The sequence below is a fragment of the Urocitellus parryii genome, chromosome 3 (genome assembly GCF_045843805.1).
Source record: "Urocitellus parryii isolate mUroPar1 chromosome 3, mUroPar1.hap1, whole genome shotgun sequence".
In the NCBI taxonomy this organism is placed as follows: Eukaryota; Metazoa; Chordata; class Mammalia; order Rodentia; family Sciuridae; genus Urocitellus; species Urocitellus parryii.
In genome coordinates this window covers 82,591,945-82,617,468 of record NC_135533.1, presented here as the reverse complement: position 1 = coordinate 82,617,468, position 25,524 = coordinate 82,591,945, and the positions used below count along the sequence as shown (strand labels likewise).

General features: G+C 32.1%; 1 protein-coding gene across 3 annotated transcripts in view; it reads right to left on the bottom strand.

Moving 5' to 3' along the window:
* The window catches only part of Pals2 (protein associated with LIN7 2, MAGUK p55 family member), a 118,426-nt gene that overhangs the window by 68,441 nt on the left and 24,461 nt on the right, over positions 1-25,524 (bottom strand). For 2 of the 3 annotated variants that reach the window (XM_026400216.2, XM_026400218.2), the window contains exon 2: positions 6,231-6,349. In XM_026400216.2, coding sequence (XP_026256001.1) covers positions 6,231-6,347 — 117 coding nt within the window. In that variant the 5' untranslated portion in view covers positions 6,348-6,349. Of the gene's footprint in view, positions 1-6,230; positions 6,353-25,524 lie in introns of all 3 variants that reach the window. The other variant, XM_077795983.1, reaches the window with a different exon arrangement.

Here is a 25,524-nt window from a genome sequence, read left to right as displayed (position 1 = left end):
TTGAAATCAGATTGAGAAAAACCTCAAATTGTTATTTTTCAAAAATTTTTTGGTCAGTGTAGATTCTTTATGAATCTTAGTAATATCAATTTCCTGAAATTTTGACTGGGATTATGTGTTTCTATAGATCAATCAGTGTGGGAGAACTGGCATCTTAGGAATAATGAGCCTTCTAATCACTTCATCTATATGCATTATAGGTATGGATGTAAACCTTTAATTTTCAGTAATATTACATTAATTTTAATGTAATTAATGTTTAAAAACATTAATTTTAGTAATGTTTAGATTTCATTTTATAGGTCTTGTACATATTGTGAAAAAATTTATACCTAATTATTTAAATTACAATTACCAATTTTTATTGCTAATATATAGAAATATAATTGATTTATACAGAGGATTTTATATCCCTGATCATCATAAATTTATATAACAGTTCTAACTTACTAATCCTAGAAGGTTTTCAGCACTGCTGATGTTGTCTTTACATACAGATGGCTTATTTTTCTTTTCAATTTGTATGCCTTTTCTTTTCTGTTTTTCTGGTTTTTTCTCCCCTTGGCTTTTTGCACTAGTTAGAACTCCATCATTGGACGTGATTAGAAATGATTAAAGTGGGTATCCTCACCTGGCCTCTGATCTTAAAAGCATTCTATCTTTTACCATGAATTATGATGTTAACTGTGGAGATTTTAAATAGAAGCTTTTCATCAGGTTGAGAGAATTTCCTTCTATTCCCAGTTTGGTGAATTTTTTATCAGAACTGGATGTTCAATTTTGTAAAATTCTTGTACTGAAAATATTAACTGATCAAATGGTTTTTCTCGTACTGTTAACATGTGATATACATTGATCAGTTTTGAAATGTTATAGCAATCTTGCATTTTCTGAAACAAAACACATTTGGGTAATGGGATATAATCTTTTTTGTATTTTGGTATTATTTGATTTGCTCATATTTTCTTAAGAACTTCACATCTGTGTTCACCAGGGATACTATTCTGTACTTATCTCAAAATATCTTTAGCTGGTTTTAATAATCACATAATACTAGCTTCATAAGACAAGACAGGAAGTGTTTCATTTCCTTTTTTTCTGGAAAAAACATACAAAATTAATATATTTCTTCCTTAAATGTTTGATTCAATTTATTGATGAAGATATCTAGGATTGGAGCTTCTCTTCAAGGAAGATTAGAAACTTCAAATATTTAATTAAAAATAGATATAGGGCTATTGAGGTTATCTATTCTCATGTGGGACTTTTGTGTCTTTAAAGGAATTAATCAATTTCATCCAAGTTGTATTTGCTGTCAAAAGGTGCTCATTATTTTTTTTTTTATTATCCCTACAATGTCTGTTGGAGTTGTAGTGATGTTCTCTTTTTCATTCCTGATACTGGAAATTTGTGTCTAAATAGAGTTTTATCAATTTTATTGATATATCGAAATTACACTGCTTTTTTTTCTCTATTTTGTCTTTTTAGGCCCACATTTATCTTTATCATTTACTTCTTTGTGAATATTTTGGATTAAATTTGTTCTTTTTATATTTTTTATTAAGGCTGACATTTAGATCACTGATTTGGAATATTGTTCTTTTCCAATATAGGTGTTTTTTCCTCTCAGTATTGTTTCATTGTACCTTCACAAAATTTGACATGTCTTTTTAAAATTTTCATTCAATTAAAAATAGGTTTTGTGATTTCTTCTATGACTCATAGTTATTTAGTTACTATGTCTATTTTTTTTTTTTTTTGAGGTGCTGGGGATTGAAAACCCAGGCATCAGACATTTTAGGCAAACACTCTACCACTGAGATACATCCCTAGGCAAGACTAATGGTTTTTTAGAAGAATAATGCTATTTAATTTCCAACTGTCTAGGGATTTTCTGGTTTTCCAAATGACTTTGTTATAGATTCTCAGTTTATTTCTGCTGTGAGATTATATATATTTTATATAAACTGATATATATATATATATATATATCAGTTTCTAAGACCAGTCTCTATAATAGGCTGGATATGAATTCTGTCCAGTGTCTTATGTATTGTGAAGATATTCAGGATAGCAAGAATTCTAATGATTATCTGTCCTTGGTGAGCTCCAGAAATTGTTTGGCATACTAATTTCCAGTAGATCTTTCCTGAGACTGAGGAGGTTTACACTTAAAACATGTTCAGGGGCTGGGGATGTGGCTCAAGCGGTAGCGCGCTCGCCTGGCATGCGTGCGGCCCGGGTTCGATCCTCAGCACCACATACCAACAAAGATGTTGTGTCCGCCGAGAACTAAAAAATAAATATTAAAAATTCTCTCTCTCTCTCTCTCTCCTCTCTCTTTAAAAAAAAAAAAAAAAAAAAAAAAAAAAAAAAAAAAAAAAAAAAAAAAAAAAAAAAAAAAAAATAAAACATGTTCAGGTCGCTCAGCCAAAGATATAGGACATCCCTGTGTAGAATTCCAAAGCTCATTCTGTGTTCAGTTTCCTCCTCTCTGATATTCTGCTCCACAAATTCCAGTTAGCCTAGACCCTGCAAAATTCCAAGCATTGTCAAAACTACTGGGCTGTGTTTGTCTAAAAATTACCCCAGATGTTTTCAAAATGTCCACCTCAATTGTTTCCTTTCTCTAGGGATCACAATCCTGTGCTATCTGGTGCTCAATATCTGAAGACGGTTTCTCCTCTTTATTTGGGTAACTTTTCTAGTTCTTTCAGGAGTGAGTGAGAATATTTTCAAACTATATTTTCTCCTTTATGACTTGGGTAAAATAAATTAACTCTTGTAACTTTTGGTTTTTAACCTAAAGTATTGATTTGCATCCCTGACATATTTACACTCTACTTAAGCCAGTACTTTTATCTCTTCTTGGACAAATCTCGTAGCTTTAACATTGAGCGACATCCCCAGTTCTTTTAACAATTATTTGATAATTAAGTCTCTTCCTCCTTTTGGACTACCATCTCCATGTGTGTGTGTTTTATAAAATGTCATAAGATATTATTATTTCATCTTAAAATCAAAACTATTTTGTAATTATCCATTAATATTCCCTTTCCTTTGTCATCCTTTCTGCCAGACTTTCTCTTGTGTTTTTTAAATATTTTTTTAGTTGTAGGTGGGCACAATACCTTTATTTTATTTATTTATATGTGGTGCTGAGGATCCAACCCAGGGCCTCACATGTGTTGGGTGAGTGGTCTACTGCTGAGCCAACAACTTTAGCTTTCTTGTGCTTCTTAAAAGTTTTTTTTTTTTTTTTTTTTTTTTTAGATTTTGTCTGTCTGGAAAAAAAACTCTTTTTGGATTTCACATTTGGGGTTTGCTTTTGCTAGGTAAGGAATTTGCAAAAGTGGCAGAGTAATTTATTGGGGGGTGGACTTTAAAAATTTCAATCTACTATATTATGAATTTCATAGTTTCTGTTTCATTGCTCCCATTATTCTTTTTTGGGCAGGGTGTACTAGGGATTAAATCCCGTAGCTTTAACATTGAGCGACATCCCCAGTCCCTTTTATTTTTCTAATATTGAGACAAGGTTTCACTAAGTTGCTTAGGGCCTTGCTAAATTGCTGAGGCTTGGCTTGAACATGCAATCCTCCTGTCTCAGCCTCCCAAGCTGCTGGGATTAAAGGCATGCGCCAACATACTCTGTATTACCCATTATTCTTATTTTCTCTTAAAGGTAATATGTCTTTTTTCTTCTGGTTGTTTGTAAATTTTCATTTTATCTTTGAGCTTTAGGAGTTTATGATGTTCCTAGCTATGTGTTTCTTTATATTTCTCCTGTTCAAAAGTTTACTTGGCTTCCTGACTCTGTTAGTTAATGCTATTGTTTTGAAAATTCTTGACCATTGTATGACCATTGTACTTTCAAATATTTCTTCATCCCCCTCCCCTCCCTTTCTGGGATATTAATTACATGTATGTCAGATCTTTTGATTATACCTCACATATTCTTTTTTTTTCTGGTTTTTCCATTCTTTTGTCTGCACTTTTGTTTGGATTTTTCTATTGACTTATCTTCAAATTCACTAATTCCCTCTTCTGCTATGTTTAGTCTTCTATTAATCATATCAAATGAGCTAATTTCAAATACTGTGTCCTAAATAATGAGTTCTAAAATGTCTATTATTAATTTCACTTCAGATTTTCTAATAATATTTTAAATGTCTCCATGTTTTTCTCTTCTATTAAAAATATATTAATAACTTAATATATTAACTTTATTATATAAAATATATTAGTAATTTTAAAATGCTTATTTACAAAGTCCAATCTATCTATGGTACTGCTTCTTTTGTTTTCTCCTGATTATTGGTCATATTTTCTCACCTTTAAGCATATGTAGCAATGCATGCCTCTTTGTTTTCTACTTGTATTGAAAGCACTGGCCTGTGATTCAGTATCCGTTTCTTACTCCTACAATTTCTTTATATACATTTTAGGAATACAGAGCTAGCATTGCTTTTATTTACTGAGAATCTGCTTGAATATTGAATATTATATGATGATTCTTTTTTTATTTCATTTTTCATTAACAAGAGTACAGTTGCAATTTACCTGCTCAAAAGTTATCCAGTCATTTCAACTGCTAATAATAATGAAAGATGACCTTCTGGAAGGTAATCATCAATGGCAAAATTAATAAAAAAAATTATACATAGAGGTTGTTAAGAATGAACACATACACACACACACACACACACACACCCCAACACCTGTATATCAGTAGATACAATACAGAATTTAAAGCCAGAACAACTGCTCTAAGCCTTACCTCTGTCATTTACTAATAAAGTGACCTTAATCAAATTGTTTGCCTACTTTGAGTCTTAGTTTTCAATTTACAAATATAAAATAGTATATTTTAAGTTCATAATGCTATTGCAAAGACAAAACATTTTAAAATATTTTAAAGATCTGGATAAGCTATAATCATGCTGTAAAGTGACTTACACAATATTATTATAGTTTATAAATCTATAGATCAAAAGCCATTTAATTAAATAAACTTGGGGATGGGGGAAAACTGATTCATGGAAAATAAAAAATAATAACAGTTTGACATCAAGGAAAGGGTAAAAACTATTTTTAAAGTACCAATATAAATGCATGGTAAGCTATTTAATATTGACTTAAACACGCCTGCTTATTTTAACAAGCCCTGGAAGTTATTACTTTATCTCAACAAGGTGAAGTGATTAATGACAAGAAGTCTGAACATAAAGATAAATAATATCCTGTCTATTATTACTGAAATATAGGAATAAGTAATAAACTTGGGAAAACCGCAATAAAAAATAATAAAAATTCCTGTTGGGCAATCTGCAAGTGGATTCATTTCTACATAGGTATCTTTATAACATGACCATAGCACAAGTAACTGCAAGAACAAAATGAAAAATCTGTATCATTTACTAATTCTTATTAATGGAATACTTCATAAAAGGTATGATTTTCTAGAAGTCTTGAACAAGAGACTGGCCTTCAAAAGATCATAGGAAAGGATATAACCAACATTCTAGGGATACAACAGAAAAAAGAATGAAGTGACTATATGAAGGAGAGGTCAGAGAAGACATGTCATATATGTTGTTGGAAGCCAGAATCATTTTGAGCAACTGTAAAGAATGGGAGAGCAGAGGTAAGTAGAAGGGACTATACTTCAGAAATAATTAATAATCATATAGGGAGGTAGGATAAATGAAATAAAAGTGGACCCCCCCACACTAAAAATGGTTGTAAACTATTTATGAATGAAGTAAGAAGGTTGCTCCAGAGTTGACTAGAGAAACAGACTTAAAATGTCAAATTTATGCAAAAAAAAAGAAAAATTTTAAATGTACTACATAAAGGAAGTTAAGAAAATAAATGGGAAAAAAGGTACATGTGGATAATGTAAAAGAAAATAATCAATACCTGCTCTTATTAAAACTAGAGGTAGAACCAGAATCTTTAGGAGTGTGCTCCTGTGATCTCTCTAAACCTTAAATGCGTTAGGCCAAAAACTAGCATTATTTCATTCTGTATTTAAAGAAGAACAGAAAGGGCAAAAGTGGCCTGATTTTCACCCACATTAGGATTTCATTATGTGATAAGGGTTACTTACTACTGGCTAACTATGCCTAAAGCATATCAATCAAGTTCTAAAATAGTAGTATCTCAAAAGACTTTTATAAAAACGATTTCCAACATAATCCAATAATCTTATGCATAAACCAATATACCTTAGCAAGTGATTTTACAATAGGATTCTCCATAATCCCCTTGAGGAAAATTAGGTCTATTTCTTCTGCTCCTGTAGATGAGGGCAGCTCCGTAAGGTTTTCCAAGACTTGCTGCATTGCTGCTGAGATAAAAGCAACATAAAACAAAATAAAACAAAACAAAACCACTTAAATTCTAAGCCAACGATTATAAAATAATGCAAATAAAGACATTGATAACACTGAAAAATCACAATTTAAAAACTAAATAATTAAAGAGTATGAGTTTCAAGTTGACTTCTTGTGCATTCGTAACAGGATAAAAATTTATATGCAATTTGGGCTGTATCACACTACACCTTATACATGTTAGAATTTGCATTTGCTTTATATTATAAATAAGAAGATTGAGTCAATAATCAAAAACTTATAAATAAGAAGATTGAGTCAGTAATCAAAAAACTCCCCACAGGCCCAGAATGAGGCATCACTGACAAATTCCACCAAACATTTATAAAGAGTTAAAACTAATTCCTCACAAATTCTTCTAAATATATACAAGAAGTGGGATCACTTTACAACTCATTCTGTGAAACCAGTTTCCCTGATAAAGACATCACAATAAAATCATAGTCAATATCCCTTATGAATACAGATGCAAAAACCTTTAATAAAATGCTAGCAAAGTGAATCCAGCAACATGTAAAAAGGACTGTACACAAATCCCATGTTCAATTTATCTCAGGAATACAAAATGGTCCAATATATGAATACAAAATGGTCAATCAATATAATATACCAAGAAACTGAGGACAAAAAATTGCCATCTCAATAGACACACAAGAAAGCATTTGACAAAACCAAAGCCCTCTCATGATTCAGGAGAAAAAAAAATTTTTTTAATAACCAAACTAGGGGTAAAACAAAAATTTCTCAAATCTCCTAAAGAACATCCACAACAACCTGAAGCAAACTTCGAAGACTAGATGGTTTCTCTTGAAGACGAGGAATAAGAAACCAGTTACCCATTTTTTTTTTTTTTTAGCATTTCTATTAAGTTTGTATTAGAGTTTCTACCCAGGGCAGATAAGCAAAACAAATAAATAAATGGCAACCAGATGAAAAAGGAGTAAGTCAAACAATCTCTATTTGAAAATATGATCTTCCATATGGAAAATCCTAATACACAAAATATTTATTAGAATAAATAAATTAATTCACTTAAGTTTTGGATACAAGAATCAATATACAAAAATAAAAAGTATTTGTATACATTAGCAACAAATAATCCAAAATTAAAAGAAAAACAAAAAACAAAACACTCCTTTTACAGTAGCCTCAGAAAAAAAGCTGAACAATAATGTAGCCCCTGCCCCAAAAAAACCCCATAAAATTTGCATACTAAAATTTTATAAAAAAATTTTATAAAGATTGAATGTTGACCTCAATGAATGGAAAAACATGTTCATGGATTAAAATACTTAATATTGCTTACATGGCAGTACTATCCAAATTGATATACAGATGTAATGTAATTCTTATCAAAATCTCAAAATTACAGCTGTCTTTTTTTTTTTTTTTACAGAAATTGACAGGCTGATTCTAAAATTCATATGAACCACAAAGGACCCAGAATTGCAAAAACAATCTTTAGTGAGAAGAATGAAATACACATTTTTTAGTTTCAAAACTAACAAGCAATAATAATTAAAACTGTGTGGTACTAACATATAGACCAGTAACAAGAGTCCAGAAACAATCCCATAAAAATGGTCTTTTCCAAAATTGACGCTGAGACAAATGCACATGTAAGACAATAAAGCTAGACCCCTCCCCCTCAATCAATATTACAGTTTAATTTTATTAGAATTAATTTTATTAGTTTTATCTCATTTTGATGTTACTTTAAAATAAATTTATTAACACTGCAGTTAATTTTAGAATGCTTATCTTCATTAAAATAAAACCAACAGTGTGTTATTATTTGGATATGAGGTGTCCCCCAAAAGCGGTGTCAATGCACAAATATTCAGAGATGAAATGATTATATTAAAAGAATTGTAACCAAACCATCCTAATTTGAAAGGACTACTGTACTAGGTGGTAACTATAGGCAGGTGGGGTGTGGATGGTAGGAGGTGGGTCACTGGAGGTAATCGTTTATCTGCCCTATTTTCCCCAACTTTGAATTTTTAATAAAATCAACAGTTCTTTTCATATAGAACTCTTTGAGTTTTTTCCAAATGTTCCAGCAATCATCACTTTTCTATCAGTATTCTTCCAAATGCTCACATACTTTTCTAATACTCTGTTAGCTATATTTCTTGACTTCTATCCATGATTCCCCTCCCAAAACATTAGTCTGTGCTTTTATCTGTACAGATTCACCTCTAGGTCTCCTACTCTATGTTTAAAAAAACACAGCTAAAAAGGAAAAAGGAAAAGAAAGGAGAGAAAAGGAAAAGAGAAGAAAGGAAAAGAGAAGTTAAGAGGTGAATGGCAACACAATGTACACTTAAACCAAGAAGGAGGAAAACCACACTACACTAAGATGAAAGAAGACACTAGGAAATAAACAATATTTTAAACATTGCTTCTCAGCCTTTGGCTAAAATAAAGTGAAGAATATAACAAAGCCTACTTAATAATTTTGCTTGAGTTCAAAGTTTACTTTTAAGCAGGCAGGGAACTACAGAATCAATTTTGAAAAGTATTTTTGTCCTGATTTTATCAATGTAGTTAGCTCTACTTGTCATAATTACTTATAGTTCTTTCCTTTGGCATTCTATATTTATCTTTTTATTATGGAAAATTTTAAACATATACAAAAGGAAACAGAATAGCATAATGAATCCAACAACTATCACCTCTAACAATTAGCAACTTATGACCAATCTTGTTTCATACTCATATATACTTTCTACCTCACACAACTTTGAAGCAAATCCCAGATAACATCTCAGTGTATATATAGAAAAAAATCACTTTTAAAACAATATAACCAAATACTGTTGACACAGTTACCACATTAACAATAATCATTTAGTGTATGTTTTAAAATCTCCATTTGTATTGAAGATTTTAAAAATATATCTTCTATATTGGTAATTCAACTGTTTATTGTTTTATTGGTGCTTAATTAACTAAGTAGAAAAATGATGGTGACTATGAAATATACCTGTGGCTACTTTGAAGATAAATTTTAACTGCTTCTTTATCAAAAGTAATTTAATTAAAACTCTGACACATTTGCCAATATCCTATGTCCCAGAAAGGGAATCCTAAATGTTATAGGGCTGACAATCATTTGTAACTAATTTGAACATTTGGTGGACTTTCAATCAAAATATAATACATAGTTCTTTTTAACTGTATTATCCTAAAAGCACATGAAAAGATAAAATGTGAGATAATTTTAACAAAGGATAATGATAAATGGGTCTGTTCCCAGTTTACTAAAAAAGATCTGCAGAGTTTCTCACCAATATTATGAACAACAGAGTCTGAGGTGTTACTTTCTAACTGAAATCCCTCCTATTATTTTTTTCCTTCAAATGCAAATAATTGCCTTTTATTCCACCAAAGTCCTTTTTTCACCAAATTTTGGGGGAAAAATACATTAATGGTAAGAAAAAAAAGGAGGGGGAGAAAGAAAAGCAATGAGAAAGAATTAACATTACAAAATGATAAAGTATATAATAGTAGCTCAGACTTGGATAACCCAATTCTAGTGTACATAATAGCTTCATATATGAAGTAAAAAATGAAAATTGAAATGAAAAAATGAAAATTTTTGCAGTGAGGGCCTTGAAAAGAGGTGGGGAAATGTCCCAAATTTACTTAAGAGATTCAGGAAAAAGGGAAAGTCTCAGAACTCAAAGGTAAACTACCTGCAAATTCCATTCTTCCTTTATAATCATTGGAGGATAGACCCTTTAATCAGAACCTAGACTTGATGACATATAAAAGGAATTCTTATTAGAGCTGGGGAAAATCTTATATAGTTAACCTAGGCTCTTTAATTTTAAATCTGAATAAATCAAGAATCAACAAATGCTTATGAAAATAAGCATCATGAATGAGACTCAGATTGAAGCATTAACCTCCAAAGAAACACAGTTAAAAAGGCCGAGACAGGAGGATCACAAGTTCAAGGTCAACCTCAATAACTTAGCAGAACCCTATCTCAAAGTAAAAACATAAAATGGACTCTGGAGATATAGCTCAGTGGTAGAGCAACCCTGGGTTCAATTCCCCAATACAGAGAGAGAGAGAGAGAGAGAGAGAGAGAGAGAGAGAGAGAGAGAGAGAGAGAAAGAAGAAGAAGAAGGAGGAGGAGGAGGAGGAGGAGGAGGAGGAGGAGGAGGAGGAGGAGGAGGAAGGAAGGAAGGAAGGAAGGAAAGGAGAGGAGAGGAGGAGGAGGAGGAGGAGGGGAAAGAGGAAGGGGGTGAAGGAAGGAGGAAGAAGAAGAAGGGGAGAAATAGGGAGAGAGGGAAGGGGAGAAGGGAGGAGGGAGAAAGGAGGAAGGAAAAGGGAAGGAGGAGGAGGGAGGAGGAGGAGGAAGAGAAAGAGGAAAGGGAGAAAAAAATGAAAATTGAATTATAATGGCCAGGAAAAGTTGAAGAATCCTCCCACTAAAAAAGTGCAGAATGGGCTGGAGATGTAGCTCACAGGTAGATCACTTGCCTGGCATATGTTTGGCCCTAAGCTTGATCATCATTGGGGAAAAATAAAAAATAAAAAGCAAAAGGCAAACAAAGGGAAAATATGAGAAAACAGCCCACTATGAATCTGAAAGGAAAAATTTTAGAAATCCAGAAGTACAAAAAAGGAATTTAAAAGGGAAAGCAGAAATCAATAAAAAATGCAAATACATGAAAGATTTAATCAATAAGCCAATAAATAGCTGCTATTTCAAAAGAACAATAAAATAGTCAAATATTTAATCTGATCATAAAAAGACACAAACTATATGAGAAATGAAATGAGAAAATAATTACAGGTATAAATAAGATTAATCAAGAATACAATGAACAACTCCTCCAAAACTTCATAACAGTAAATGATTCCAGAGATACTGAAGAGGATCAAATGCTGGATGAAAAATTCAAAACAAAGATGTTAAAAATGATGAATGAATTTAAAAGGATACAAATAAACAGCTTAATGAATTAAGACAGACAATGTAGGATATGAAAGCACAATTCAATAAAGACGTAGAGATTCTGACAAAGAACCCAACAGAAATCTTGGAAATGAAAAGCTCAATAAGTCAAATAAAAAAATATATATCAGTTGAAAGCTTCTACAATAGACTAGATCAAGTGGAAGAAAGAATATTAGGATTTGAAGACAAGGTTGATGAATTATCACATTCAGAAGTAATAAAGAAAAAAAAGTAAGAATGAACAGACCTATGGGACACAACTAGAGATCCAAGTAGTGAATCATATATATAAAGAAGGAACAGAGGTGCAGATTAAGGACATAAAGAGCATATTCTGTGAAATAACAACAGGAAATTTCTCAATCCTTGGGAAAGCTATGCACATTCAGGTACAGAAACTTAGAACCCCAAATAAATATAACAAGGACCTCTTCACATTATATTATAGTAAAACTGTCAAAAGAGCAGAACAAATAAAGAATATTGAAAACTGTGAGAGAGAAACACAAAGTCTAGTCTCAGCTGAAATTCTTAAGGCCAGGAAAGTATGGAATGAAATATTCTAAGCCCTTTTTGAAAGAAAATAACTGCCAAGCTAGATTACTCTATCTAGCAGAGCTATCCTTCAGAATCAAGGAGAAATAAAGACCTTCCAAGATAAGTATAAACTAAATTACAGCATTATAGAGAATATATAAAGAATCCTACACACAGAAGAGGAAGCAAGAGAAACACTATCATGAGAGCATAGGAAAAAACAAATCTCACTAGAAGAGTGGATAAACAATTGAGACCTGGGAAAGAAAACATTATTAATTCAATAAACCAAACTTCTAAGATGAATAAGAGATAAAGAAATGAACATAGGTTATTTAAAATAATCAGAAGAAAAATAACCAAATGGCTGGAATTAGTATATACCTCTCAATAATAACCCTGAATGTAAATGGTCTCAATTATCTAATTAAAAGATGCAGACTAGTCAGGGCTGGGGTTGTGGCTCAGGGGTAGAGTGCTCGCCTAGCACGTCTGAGACCCTGGGTTCGATCCTCAGCACAACATAAAAATAAATAAAGTAAAGGTATTGTGTCCATCTACAACTAAAAAATAAATATTAAAAAAAAGATGCAGACTAGTCAACTGGATTGAAAGGACCCAACATATGAGAAACTCACCTCACCAACAGAGACAAAAACAGACTGAAAGTGAAAGAGTGGAAAATGACAATTCTAACCCAACAGAATCTGAAAGTATGCAGTAGCAACTACACTCATATCTAATGCACTCATACCTTTTGTCAGATATGACAAAAGAAACTTCAAGACAAAATCAAGTTAGAATAAAGAAGGCCACTAATATTGCTAAGGGGAACAATCCATCAAGAAGATAATAATGACTATAAATACATACATACCAAACATGGGAACACCCAATTTTATAAAAGAAACACAACTGGATATAAAGGGAGAGATAGGTCCCAATATAACAATAGTGGATAACTTTAGTTTCCCACTCTCATCAATAAATCATCTAGAGCCCCCCTCAAAAAAAATCAAATATCTACACTATAGATCAAATGGACTTAAGAGACTTCTATAGAATATTTTATCCAACAGCCACAGCCCATACATTCTTATAATAAGTTCACAGAATTTTTTTCTAAAATAGACCATATTTTAGGTCATGATGCAAGTCTCAAAAAAGGAACTAATTTCCTACATCCTATCTGTTCATAATGGAATGAAAGTAAAAATCAACAGCAAGAGGAGCTACAGAAACTATACAAACACATGAAGATTGAACAATAATCTTCTGAATGATCAGAGAGTCACTGAAGAAATTTGAAAGTGGGTTTAAAAATTCCTAGAATAAAATGAAAATAGAAACATAACAGACCAGAATCTGTGGGACACAGAAAAAGTAGTACTAAGAGGGAAGTTTATAGCTATGATTGCTTATCTTAAAAAGACTCAGAGACCTCAAATAAATAACTTGAACAAAGAAAACTCAACAGAGTTGTCCCTGCATGAAAGACAGACTAAAAGAACAGTACAAAAGATGAATGAAGCAAAGGGTTGGTTCTTTGAAAAGATAAACAAGATTAACAAACTCTTAGAAAAATTAACCAAAGAGAAAGCAGATCAAAATTATAGATGAAAAAGTGGATATTAGAATAGTACCAATGAATTCTGAATTACTGCTAGGAACAGTTTTTGAAAAATTATCTTCAACAGAATGGAAAATCTAAAAGAAATAGACAAATTTCTAAAAACATATGACCCACCAAAATTAAACCAAGAAAATTACAAAAACTAAATAAATCAATAACAAGCAATGAAACTATAGTAGTAATGAAGTCTCCCAACAAACTAAAGTCCAGGATTAGAAGGATTCTCTGGTAAATTTTATCAGACTTTATAAAAGAATTAACATTAATGCTCCTCAAACTAGTCCACAAAATAAAAAGGAAAGAAACCCTTTCAAACTCATTCTATGAAGCCAGTATTAAACTGCTACCAAAACCTGATAAGGACACACAACAACAACAAAAAAGAAATCTATGAACCAATATCCTTGATGAACATAGATGCAAAAATATTCAATATAATCTTGCAAATTAATCCAACATGTTAAAAAGATCAAACCACATTGTACCACATAATCAATGCACATTTTATACCACACTTGTTTGCAAAATTGTGATTTGTAACTAGTGCATAAAACGTTTCTTTTTTTTTTAATTGCGCTAGCATCACTTAAAAATCATTACTAAACTGTCTTTCATTGTAAGATTAGGATGCAATAAACACTTGTGAATGTTCGTTAAAACAGAATGTCCAAATCAATGCGTATCACTTCTTCACACAGTTTAGTGAACATTTTTCCAGTCTGGGAAAAACCAAAAAAACAAAAGGTAACACATTTATTATACTCAAAATATTAACTTGAAAAATATTACTACAGGGTTGTAAAGTATGGATTTAGAAAATTTAATCTTCTGTGTCCATAGATTCTGTGCTGCTATCATTGGTTTTATTATCTGATTATCACTCATGTAATATGATTACCATTAGTACTGCAGCACTCCAAACACCATACAACTTGGCTTTGGGAAACACACTAACAATAAGTGTATGCTGAGAATTCTAGGTTCCCAGCATTTAATGTGTGAAAAGACAATTGTGCATCCATATCCTACTAGTGAATACATTGCTGCTCTGTTTATCTTTTGAACAGCATGAAGAACAGAATTATATCATGCTACCATTACAGGATGAAAGGTGATAAGCAAAGTTTTGGATTGAAAAAACTGGCTGCAACGATTGCATGGTAACAGTGATTATATTGTGAAATCTAGTACACCATGATCCAGGTGGTTTCATTCCAGGGATGAAAGGATGATTCAATATATGCAAATCAATAAACCTAATACAACACATAAATAGAATCAAGGACAAAAATCACATGATCGTCTCTATAGACACAAAACACCTTTGATAAAATTCAGTATTTTTTCATACAAGATCTAAAGACATTAGGTTAAAAAAATTATACCTTCACTTAATAAAGGCTATATACAACAAACCCATAGCCAACATCATAGTGAAAGTGAAAAAACTGAAAGCACGTCCTCTAAAATTAGGAATGACACAGAGAAGTCCACTCTTACTACTCTTATTTAATATAGTACTTGAAATTCTAGCCAAAGCAACCAGACAAGAGAAATAAAATAGGAAATAAGTCAAATTATCCTGTTCAAGATGATAAGATTCTATACTCTTGGAAGACCCAGAGACTCCACCAAAAGACTCTTAGATAAACCATTCAACAAAGTAACAGGATACAAAAATAAACTACAAAAATCACTAGTTTTTCTATATATTAATAACAAACTTGCTGAGAAAGAATGATATACATACTAGAATATAATACCATACAATATCTAGGAATAAACTTAACCAAGGTGGTAAAAGAATGCAAAATGTCTACAATGAAAATTGTAAAACACTAGCCAGGTGCAGTGGCACATGCCTGTAATCCCAGCAGCTCAGGAGGCAGAGGCTCGTGAGTTCAAAGAGGCCTCAGAAAAAGTGAAGTGCTAAGAAACTCAGTGAGACCCTGTCTCTAAATAAAATACAAAATAGGACTGGAGATTGGACTCAGTGGTCAAGTGCCTCCGAGTTCAATCCCTGGTCCAAAAAAGGAAAGAAAAAAAAAAGGAAAGAAAATTGCAAAACAGTGAAGAAAGAAATCAAAGATGACGCTAGAAGATGTCCTCCCACGTTCATGACTAGGAGAATATTGTAAAAAGGATCATATTACTAAAAGCAATCCCCTTTAAAATACTAACTTCATTCTTCACAAAGCTAGAAAAAAACATCCTAAAATTTTTATGGAACCATTAAAAGACCCAAATAGCCAAAGCAATCCTGAGCAAAAAGAGAATGCCAGAGGCATCACAATATCGGATTTTCAAGATACACAACAGAGCTATAGTCACAAAAACAGCTTGGAATTGGCATAGAAACAGACAGGTAGAACAATGGAATGGAATAAGGACCCAGAAATGAACCCATATATCTATAGCCAAGTGATTCTTGACAAAAATGCTAAACACATATGCTAGAGAAAAGACAGTCTCTTCAACAAACAGTACTGGGAATATTGGATTTATACATGTAGAAGATTGAAACTAGATTCCTATTGCTCACCCTGTACAAAAATCAACTTAAAATAGTCCAAAGACTTTAATGTAAGACAAGAAATTCTGAAACTATTAGAGGAAAACATAAAACACTTCAAGATAAAGGAAAAGGCAACAACTTCCAGAATAGAACTCCTATAGCTCAAGAAATAAAAGAATTGACAAATGGGATTACATCAAAATAAAAAGCTTCAGCACAGCAAAGGAAACAATCAACAGTGAAAAGACAACCTATAGAATGGACAAATATCTTGGCTAGCTATTCATCTGAGAGAGGATTGATATCCAGAATATATATAAACAATTTTTAAAAATATCAAAATAACAAGTAATACAATAAAAAGGGCAAAAGATGTGAAAAGAGGCTTCTCAAAAGTACACATGGCCAATAAATAAATGAAAAAATGTTCCATATTGCTAATCATCATACTAATCTTCCCCTAGTGCTGATGCACGGCTCTCTCCCAGTCACCACCACATGTGCACAACCACCTTCACATACCTAGTTCACACTCATCCTTTAGGAGCCAGATTTAAATGTTATAGGCTGCCCCAATTAGGATAAATATTCTTATTAATATTCTATGCTTTCTAATACAATTAAACATCTTGTTATTTGTTTAATGTATAATTTCCTCCCTAAATTCTAAGTCTTATGGTGCACAGAAATCATTTATGTCTTATTCCAACCTGTGTCCCCCCCAAATTAGACTGCAGATTGGCACATCATGTGTTCTTGATAATACAGCTTTTGTCACAAAAATATAACATCTTTTTCTTATCAAAATCATTAATAGTTTTTAATTATATCTTCTTATTTACAAATATAACTATATAGTACTGAAAGCAGCAAAATGTGGTATAATTTGTAGACAGTTTTTTAAAAGTTATACATGAATTGGGTGACAAGACAGAAGTATATCTATAATTCTTAAACTACTAAAATAGCAAGCTTTTAAGAAGTAATAATTGCTGATAAGTATATTTTTAGCTTTCTATAATATAACTTCATTATGTAAACCAAATTTTATAAAATGAATGGTATTTTCCCACCTATATCATTATAAGAATTGTTTTACAAAAGCATTTCTACTCAATTTTAGAACTTTAATTAAATGAGCTATTCTTAATAAATTAGATTAGAGCCTATTTTAATATTAAAAATCCTTTCTAACCACATTTAGTGGTATGTTCACACTCATTTAATTAAATAAACTGAATTCCCCAGTTAAAATATGATAGCTAAATTAAATGTTCATAAGATGGCAAGAAAATCTGCTTATATTTTACAGATAAAAATAACAATTATTTCCCCAGAGTCATGCTGTATAATTTACAGAATCCATGAAATGAAAAAAAAAATCTCATTCTATATTTGGAAATATTTAAGCACTTTTTTAAAGGAAGTACATAAAAGACACAGATTATTTTTAAAGGGCTTGTGATAAAATAGCAAAATTCTTTTTAAAAATACATTTATAAAAAATGATAGAGAAAAAAGAACCTATTGAAATTTGGATCATGATACCTTGAGATTAAAAATTGACACAAAAGTGATTTGACCATGATAGCTCAGATCATAAGTTTTAGTCAGCTTTTTCACTGCTGTGACTAAAGGATCTGAGCAGCACAATTATAGAAGAGGAAGAGTTTATTTGAGGGCTCACAGTTTCAGAAGTCTTAGTCAACAGAACACTGGCTGTAATCATCAGGGCTCCAGATGAGGCTGAATATTATGGTGGGAGAGGGTGGTAGAGGGAAGCAGCTCATATCAGGGTGATCAGGAAGCAGAAAGATAGATTCTACTCTCCAGATACAAATACATACATCAAAACTACACCCTAATTCCCACCTCCTCCAGCTATACCTAATACTTCAGTTACCACTCAATTAATCCCTATCAGGGATTAAATCACTGATTGGGTTAAGACTCTTACTACCCAATCATTTCTTCCTGAAACCTTCTTTCATTGTCTCACACATGAGCTTTTGGGGGATACCTCACATCCAAACCATAAAATCACATAAGATAATCCAGTCAATAAAAACAAAAACAACTTTCTATATGCTGTCCATATCCTAGCTCTCAAACTAATATCTTGAAATTCAATCAATATTTACTATTAGATGCCAGACATGGGGTTAGATGTTGAAGAAAACACACTATCTGTCCTCCACATTAGTCTATACACTTTAGTCTAATAAATTGAGTTTGTAAACAGATGTATGAAGCATGATGATACAAATACTATGAAGTAAGCCAGAGTGGAGTCTTTGCATAGTGAATAAGAGCCTGGACTCTGCCATTTGACTGGTCCTGAAAAGCTGGGTAAATGACTTAGCCTCCTAAAGCCAGTTTTATTTGTTAAGCGGGAAATGACAATAGTATCTATTTCTTAGGGTTGCGATTGCTAAATAATACATGGAAAACTCTTAGGACAACACCTTCCAGTGCATTATTAACATTGAGGGAGTACAGGAAAGAAGTTCAATGTTAATGCTTTGATGGAGCTGGTGAGTGGTATAAAGATGGGAAAAACCAGAGGAAACACCAGTGTACAGCATCTTAGTAAGAATAACTAAATTAAGTTCATCCTACTAAAAATATTGAATTTGTGGTCAACATTTAAAGCCTTAAAACAAAATGTGGTGCTGAATTCCGCTGAGGATTCTTAAAGAAAATCCAAATTTGGGAGTCAGCAACAACAAAAGAAGACAGGCACAGCAGAGAGGCAAACATAAGAGGCAATAAAGACGCCCCACATATGAGTGCCCTAGTTACCTAAATACCACCAACTTCTTTCCAGAGACAGTGAGCATTCCTTCTGCCTGGGAAGGGTTCCTACTGGGGATGTTGGGGCCTAAAAACAGGAAAGAAAAGGCTGAGATAAATCTGGTTCTCTGTAAGACACTAGAGCAGAGATGGAGGAAGAGAATGCCTAGGAGTGAGGGAATGGGAGCAGTGTTTGTCAAACAAGAAACTACTGGCATTTGGGGAGCAAGATTTTCTTTTTGTACATGAATGTTCTCCATCAAAAGCCTGCAGTGTTCCACAGTTGTTCTAACAACCCAAAACTCCTCTTACTACACTGCTGACACTTTTTATGGGTACCACCTTCTCTCCTTCTGTTCTTTCAACTTAAAAGCCTTGCATTAATATGTTCTATCTCTAGACCATTCTTCTTTCTTTCTGTAGCTACTTTAAGGGTTCCCACCTGTTCTTTGCCTACAAATTCCAAGAAGTCTGCCTGAGGACAAACCTACCACTCAAGTCTGCTTATGCCCTCTATTCCAGGAAGGGCTCATGTGGGGAGGAGCCATATGACACCCTACAGGACTGCAAAGGAAATCCTCATCAGGTATCTAAATGTGGATTAATTCTTGATAAATATAACCAACAATTACAGATCGCCAGACATTTGAAGACAACATCAACAACAGTGAACAAAGCTCAATAAACTAAACTGCAGTGGGGGTGGCTGGGTGGAGAAGGCAGATGAGTCTGAGAATACAACTTTGAAATTTCACTTTTGCTAGCTAGCATTCTCAGAAATAGGTGAGAAGCTACTATATTTGTAAAAGAATACACCACTAAGAATGAAAAAATGAAGAAGTCCAAAATCTTGAGGTAATTAAAACATTATTGTCTAATTATAATCCAACAACAGACTAAATGAAAAATTATAAGGTTTAAACTGCTAATCCAGAGAATCGAGTCAGGGCAACTTTCCAAATGCAGAGTAAAGAAGAAAAGATGAAAAATACTAAAGTAAAGATAAAGCACATAAGTAAGACTAGCAGTGCCTATTAGGAGTTTCATAAGATCAAAAACAAAGGGTAGGGAAACTGTTGAAGAAGTAACAGAAGAAAATGTTCCTGGATTAAAATGACATGCAAATTTTTAGAATTAAAGGCCTTCCAATTGCAGAGCAGACTGAATGCAAAAATGCTAGGTCTACTTCCATGTTTTTAGATAGACATAATTAATAGTCAAAATAACCATACTATCAAAAAGAATACACATATTCAATCAATTCCCATCAAAATATTGATGACATTCTTTATAGAAACACACACACACACACACACACACACACACACACACACACACCAGTCTTTAAATTCATTTGGAAGAATAAGAGACGCAGAAGAGCCAAAGAAATCCTGAGCAAGAAGAGCAATGCAGAGGCACCACAAGACCCAATCTCAAATTATCCTACAGAGTTGCAGTAACAAACAGCACAGTATTGGCATCAACATAGACATGAAGACAAGCAGAAGAGAAGATACTGAGATAAGACCAAATTTATCTGCTATTTGACAAAGGTGCCAAAAATATATGTTGGAGCCTTTTGAATAAATGGTGCTGGGAAAATAGGATATCCATACATAGAAGAATGAATTTGTACCCCTTCTTTTGCCATACAAAAGTCAAATCAAAATGGATCAAAGACTTAGACCAGAAACCTTGCACCTTATAGAACATAGGGTCAACACTACTTCATAAAGGTGCAGGCAACAACTTCCTCAAAAGACCCCTAAAGCTCAAGAAATAAATCCAGGAATCAACAGGTGAGATGCCATCAAATTTAAAAGATTCTGCATAGCAAAGGAAATAATAAAGAGCATGAAGAGGGAGTCTACAGAATAGGAGAAAAATCTTTGCCATCTACTCTTCTGACAGAAGATTAATAAGCAGAATGAATGAATGAATATATATATTTATAAACAAAAAACTCAATGCCAAAAAAACAAATAGCCCAATCAATAAATGAGCAAAAGAATCAAATAGAAATGTTTGAAAAGAAGAAACACAAATGGCCATGAAATATATGAAAAAATGTACAGCATCTCTAGCAATTAGGGAAATGCAAATAAAAACTACACTACAATTTCATCTCACTCCAATCAGAATAGCAATCATCAAGAACATGAATAATAATAAATGTTGGCAAGGATGTAGGAAAAAAGGTACACTCTCAGATTGTTGGTGGGACTGCGAATTAGTACCAACCATTCTGGAAAGCAGTGTAGAGACTCCTCAGAAAACTAGGAATGGAACCACCATATGACCCAACTATACCATTCCCCTCTCTTGACTGGTGGAGTAGAAGGACAACCAGAGAGAGAAAAGGAGGAAAGGAGAAGATAAATTGAATGAATTTAACAAAATCATGTTATGTTCATATATAAATACACCAAAGGGAATTTCACTTTTATGTATAGGCTTAATAAAGTAGAAGACGGAGAATAGGGGAGGGAAGAAGGGAAGAAAAGTGGGGATGGAGTTTGAAATAAAATTCTCTGCATGTATATAATTTTGTCAAAATGAACCTAATTACTATGTATAATCATGAGGTTTTAATTAAAAAAAAAAAAGACCTAGGTCAAATCCTACCTAACTGAAACTGCAGAATGCTGAGGATTAAAAGGGGAAAAATAAATATTTTCAGAGAGAAAAAGGTAAGAGTTATTTAATAGGAATAATAACAAAACTTCCATGACATTTATTACTAAACACCACCAAAAGATAACAGACTTCAAAGTTTTGATGAAAAATAACTTTAAAAGTCTTTTACATATATAATTTTTAAAAGTCATTACACAGTCACACATGTAACAAAAAAGTATGTATGTATACACACAATGTGGTAAAAGATAATAATCTAACTATATTAAAAATTTTTTAAACTTCTCCCTCAAGATTTCCTTTCTAGCTTTCCAGGAAAAAAATTATGCCTGTATTTGAATAATTATTTTATGTTTACAGAAATGCAGTTCTTGCTTATTTAATAAAATATCTTTATGATCATTTCATATTGGAGTTCATTCTTTTCAAGATACCTAGTAGTTCAGAATACAGATGCATCAAAATTTATTTAGTTTGTCCTCTACTAAAAGATATACAGGTTGCTTCTATTTGTTGAAGGTATAATCAGCATGCAAAAAAACCCCCCCAAATATGCATGTGATCCTACATTAATAAGTAAATACTCAGAGTAAAATTTTTAAGTCAAAGGATATAAGATTTTTCAATTATCAGATACTTTTATACTGTTTCTTTAACCAGGTTTTGCAGCAAGGACATTTCCATCAAGAGGCCTTCATTTATTATTTGTCATAAAAATAATAATGAATTGTCTCATAAGACACTAATATAAAGGCTGATGCACAGCACCTTGAGCAATTAAAGCATGACAGGAACTGAATTCTGAATTCTAATCTCATTTTCCCCAGTGAAGTATTTTTAAAAACTTAACTACATATTTATTTCCTTACCTGTAATATGTAAATGACATTGACATAACTCAATAAGTTTAATTTTATTTAAACGATTAATCTATTAAAATGTAAATGCTAAATATTCTGCTTAATCCATATTCTGCAACTTAGTCTCTTCAACCATATTTCATTGTGACCATATTAATTATTCAAAGTGTCGATGAAAAATTAATCAATGAAACAATTTATTTGTAGTTTTTCCTCAACTTAAAAACAATGTTTTTTTTAAAAAATTCAAATACTGGGTTCCCCTCATTTTATTGATCTTAACTCACAACTTTACACTTTGTTGTCTTTGAATGGGAGGTTTAATTCAGAAAGGAAAGTGAACTACCATTTTATAAAGAACTAATATTCTTATTATAAATGATGTGCCTTAGAAAAGTGGCTATTATAGTTTTCTGACAATCTTACTTCTTAATAACAATTTTCTATTATGTGCAGTGCTTTCAGAAAGAAGTTAAAAGAAAACTCAACAAAAATCAATTTCTGATAAAAGGAAATTTTAAAGTACTATACTCTGGACTCCACTGAAGATATATAAAAATTAGGAGCCTAAAATATAAAGATGGAACTTATATTTATTTTGAAATTATCTCTTTAGGTCTTCCATGATCTATAAAATTATTTTCTTCTTAAAGAAAAATTTGTATTTTAACCAAAGATATAAAGAAATACAAAAAGTTTTCCACAATATACATCTTCTCAAGGAAATCTTTGTATTTATTGTACAAAACCATCAAGTAACTACATTGTCTCCAATTTCTCTCATATGCTCATCTGTCATATTCTTGACACCTTCTCAAAGGTTAATTTGTTTCTCAAGTGTTTTGTGTTATTAAGATATTTCTTAAAATTTTATTTTATATTGGCCTTGTATCCAGCAATCTTCCTTAATTCATTAATAATATTAATAGTTTATCTGTAGATTTGTTTGGATTTTCTACAAGCACAAGGATGTCACAGTTATCCTCCTTTACCAGTAAAGACAACTGAGCCATTTTCTTTGTGGGAAAGTTTTACATTAAAGATTTAATTTCTCTTAAAAACACAGAATTTTTTTCTTTCTTCTTTTATCAGTTTTACAAATTTGTGTTCAATCAGGAATCTTTCAAATTAATTAGCATAAAATTGTATTTTCTGTGTATAAAATCCTATGGCCCCCAACTGGGTATGGAAACATCAGATAACCCTGATCATAGTTCTTCATCACATAACTATTTTAGTCAGATTTACCATTATTGTTTAGCTTTCTAGATATGGTCAATTAGTATTTAAACTTTACATAACAAAATGTGACATTAAATTATCTGCAGTAAAAAAAAATATATGAGAATTCATGTTTAAGTACAGTGAAGAAAAGAGCCTGATGTCAGTTCAAGTCAGTTTCGCCACCAATGAGTTATGAAAAACTGCTTTTCAAGGCCGTTTAGAATTGACCTAAATTCCTTTCACATATTTTTTCCTCTTTTCTAAGAAAATTGAGTAAATATATCTACCACCATGTGCACGCTTTGAAATGCATATCTTATGTATGTGCTTGCCATTTAAAGTGTTAGGTACTACTTACCATTATATACTTTTTCATCCTCTAGGTATCTTAGAAGTCATATTTTTATGTCAATATATTTACCTCACCTGTTTAATACTGAATATTAAATCTGTATATATGTAAAATATAGTACTTTAAATGTGTATATTTATTATTTACACATTATGTAACTTTCCATGTGAAACACTAAGGTTGTTTCCAGATACTTTTACATAGTTATATGGGCATGCCTACAGGATAAGTTTCTAGAAATGAAATATCCCTCCTCTCTCAGAGGGTATGTACAGTGTCAAGTTTTCGTAGATATTGCCTTATTGGTATTTCATGAAATAATAGCAACTTTTAACATACTTCTATAATCATTTGTTTTTTAAAGTTCTTTAAAATTTAAATACAAATGATATAGTATACAATTTGATAGATTTTGACATATGAATACAGTTATGCAACCATTAACACAATTAAGATAGTGAACATATTCATCACCTTCAGAAGTTCCCAAGACACCCTGCCCCCAAGCCCTTACATCTCTCCTACCACTGTACCTGGGTAACCAATGATCTGTCACTATAGGATAATCTGTATTCATAGAATTTTGATGTGTTATATATTCTCCATCATGAGGATGCAATAAAATCTACCCTACTGATTGTGTAATTTTTTTATGGTACTGATAATTAAATACAGGAGCAATCTACCTATTACTAAGTTATATCCTCAGCTTTTCAAATTTATTTATTTTAAAATTTTTATTTGATACTAGAGATTTAACTCAGGAACACTCCCCAGTGAGCTACATCCCCAGCCCTTTTTAAAATATTTATTTTGAGATAGGTCTCACTAAGTCACCACGGGTAGCCCTGAACTTGCAATGCTCATACCACAGCCTCCTGAGTAGCTAAGACTATAGTAGTGCACCATCACACTTGGTTGATTGATAGTGAGATCTTCAATCTCCTCCCTTGTTTCTGTTCAGTTGATTCATATGGTTGAGAAATGGTACATTAAAGTCTCCTATTATTAGTGAATTTTCTTGCATCTCCTATAGTCCTGCTTCATAAAGGAGATTGTTATTATTTGATACATATTTATAAATGTACTCTGTATGAAAAGAATTGTCCTTTTTAATTTTTAATAAATTTTATTTTATCTAATATCAGGATGATATCCTCCCTCTGTTTCCATTTGTCTGATAATTATCGTTATCCTTTTATTTTTAGGATATTTCTTTTCTCTCTCCTTTAATTTTTTAGTTAAATATTAATTTCTTTGGGGTAAATATCCAGAAGTGGTATTGCTGGGTCACTAGGAAGCCGTACACTTAATTTTATAAGAAGTCACTAAACTCTTCAAACTTTCACAATGCTATTAGGATCTGTACCACATAGGTGCCACCTATTGGCTAGTCTTCGACTTGGACAGTGGCCTAATAGTTTTCAGCACACATTTTATATCATGTTCTTGAGGGTCAGATCCACAAATGCACAGCTCAGGGGTGAACCCAGAATTATATAAACAACTTGAAAGGGTCTCTTTCCAGACCTCCTCCCTCTCCATAATCAGTCTGGTACTTCCAGTTCTCTGGGATGCCATTTTCTAATTCTCAAGC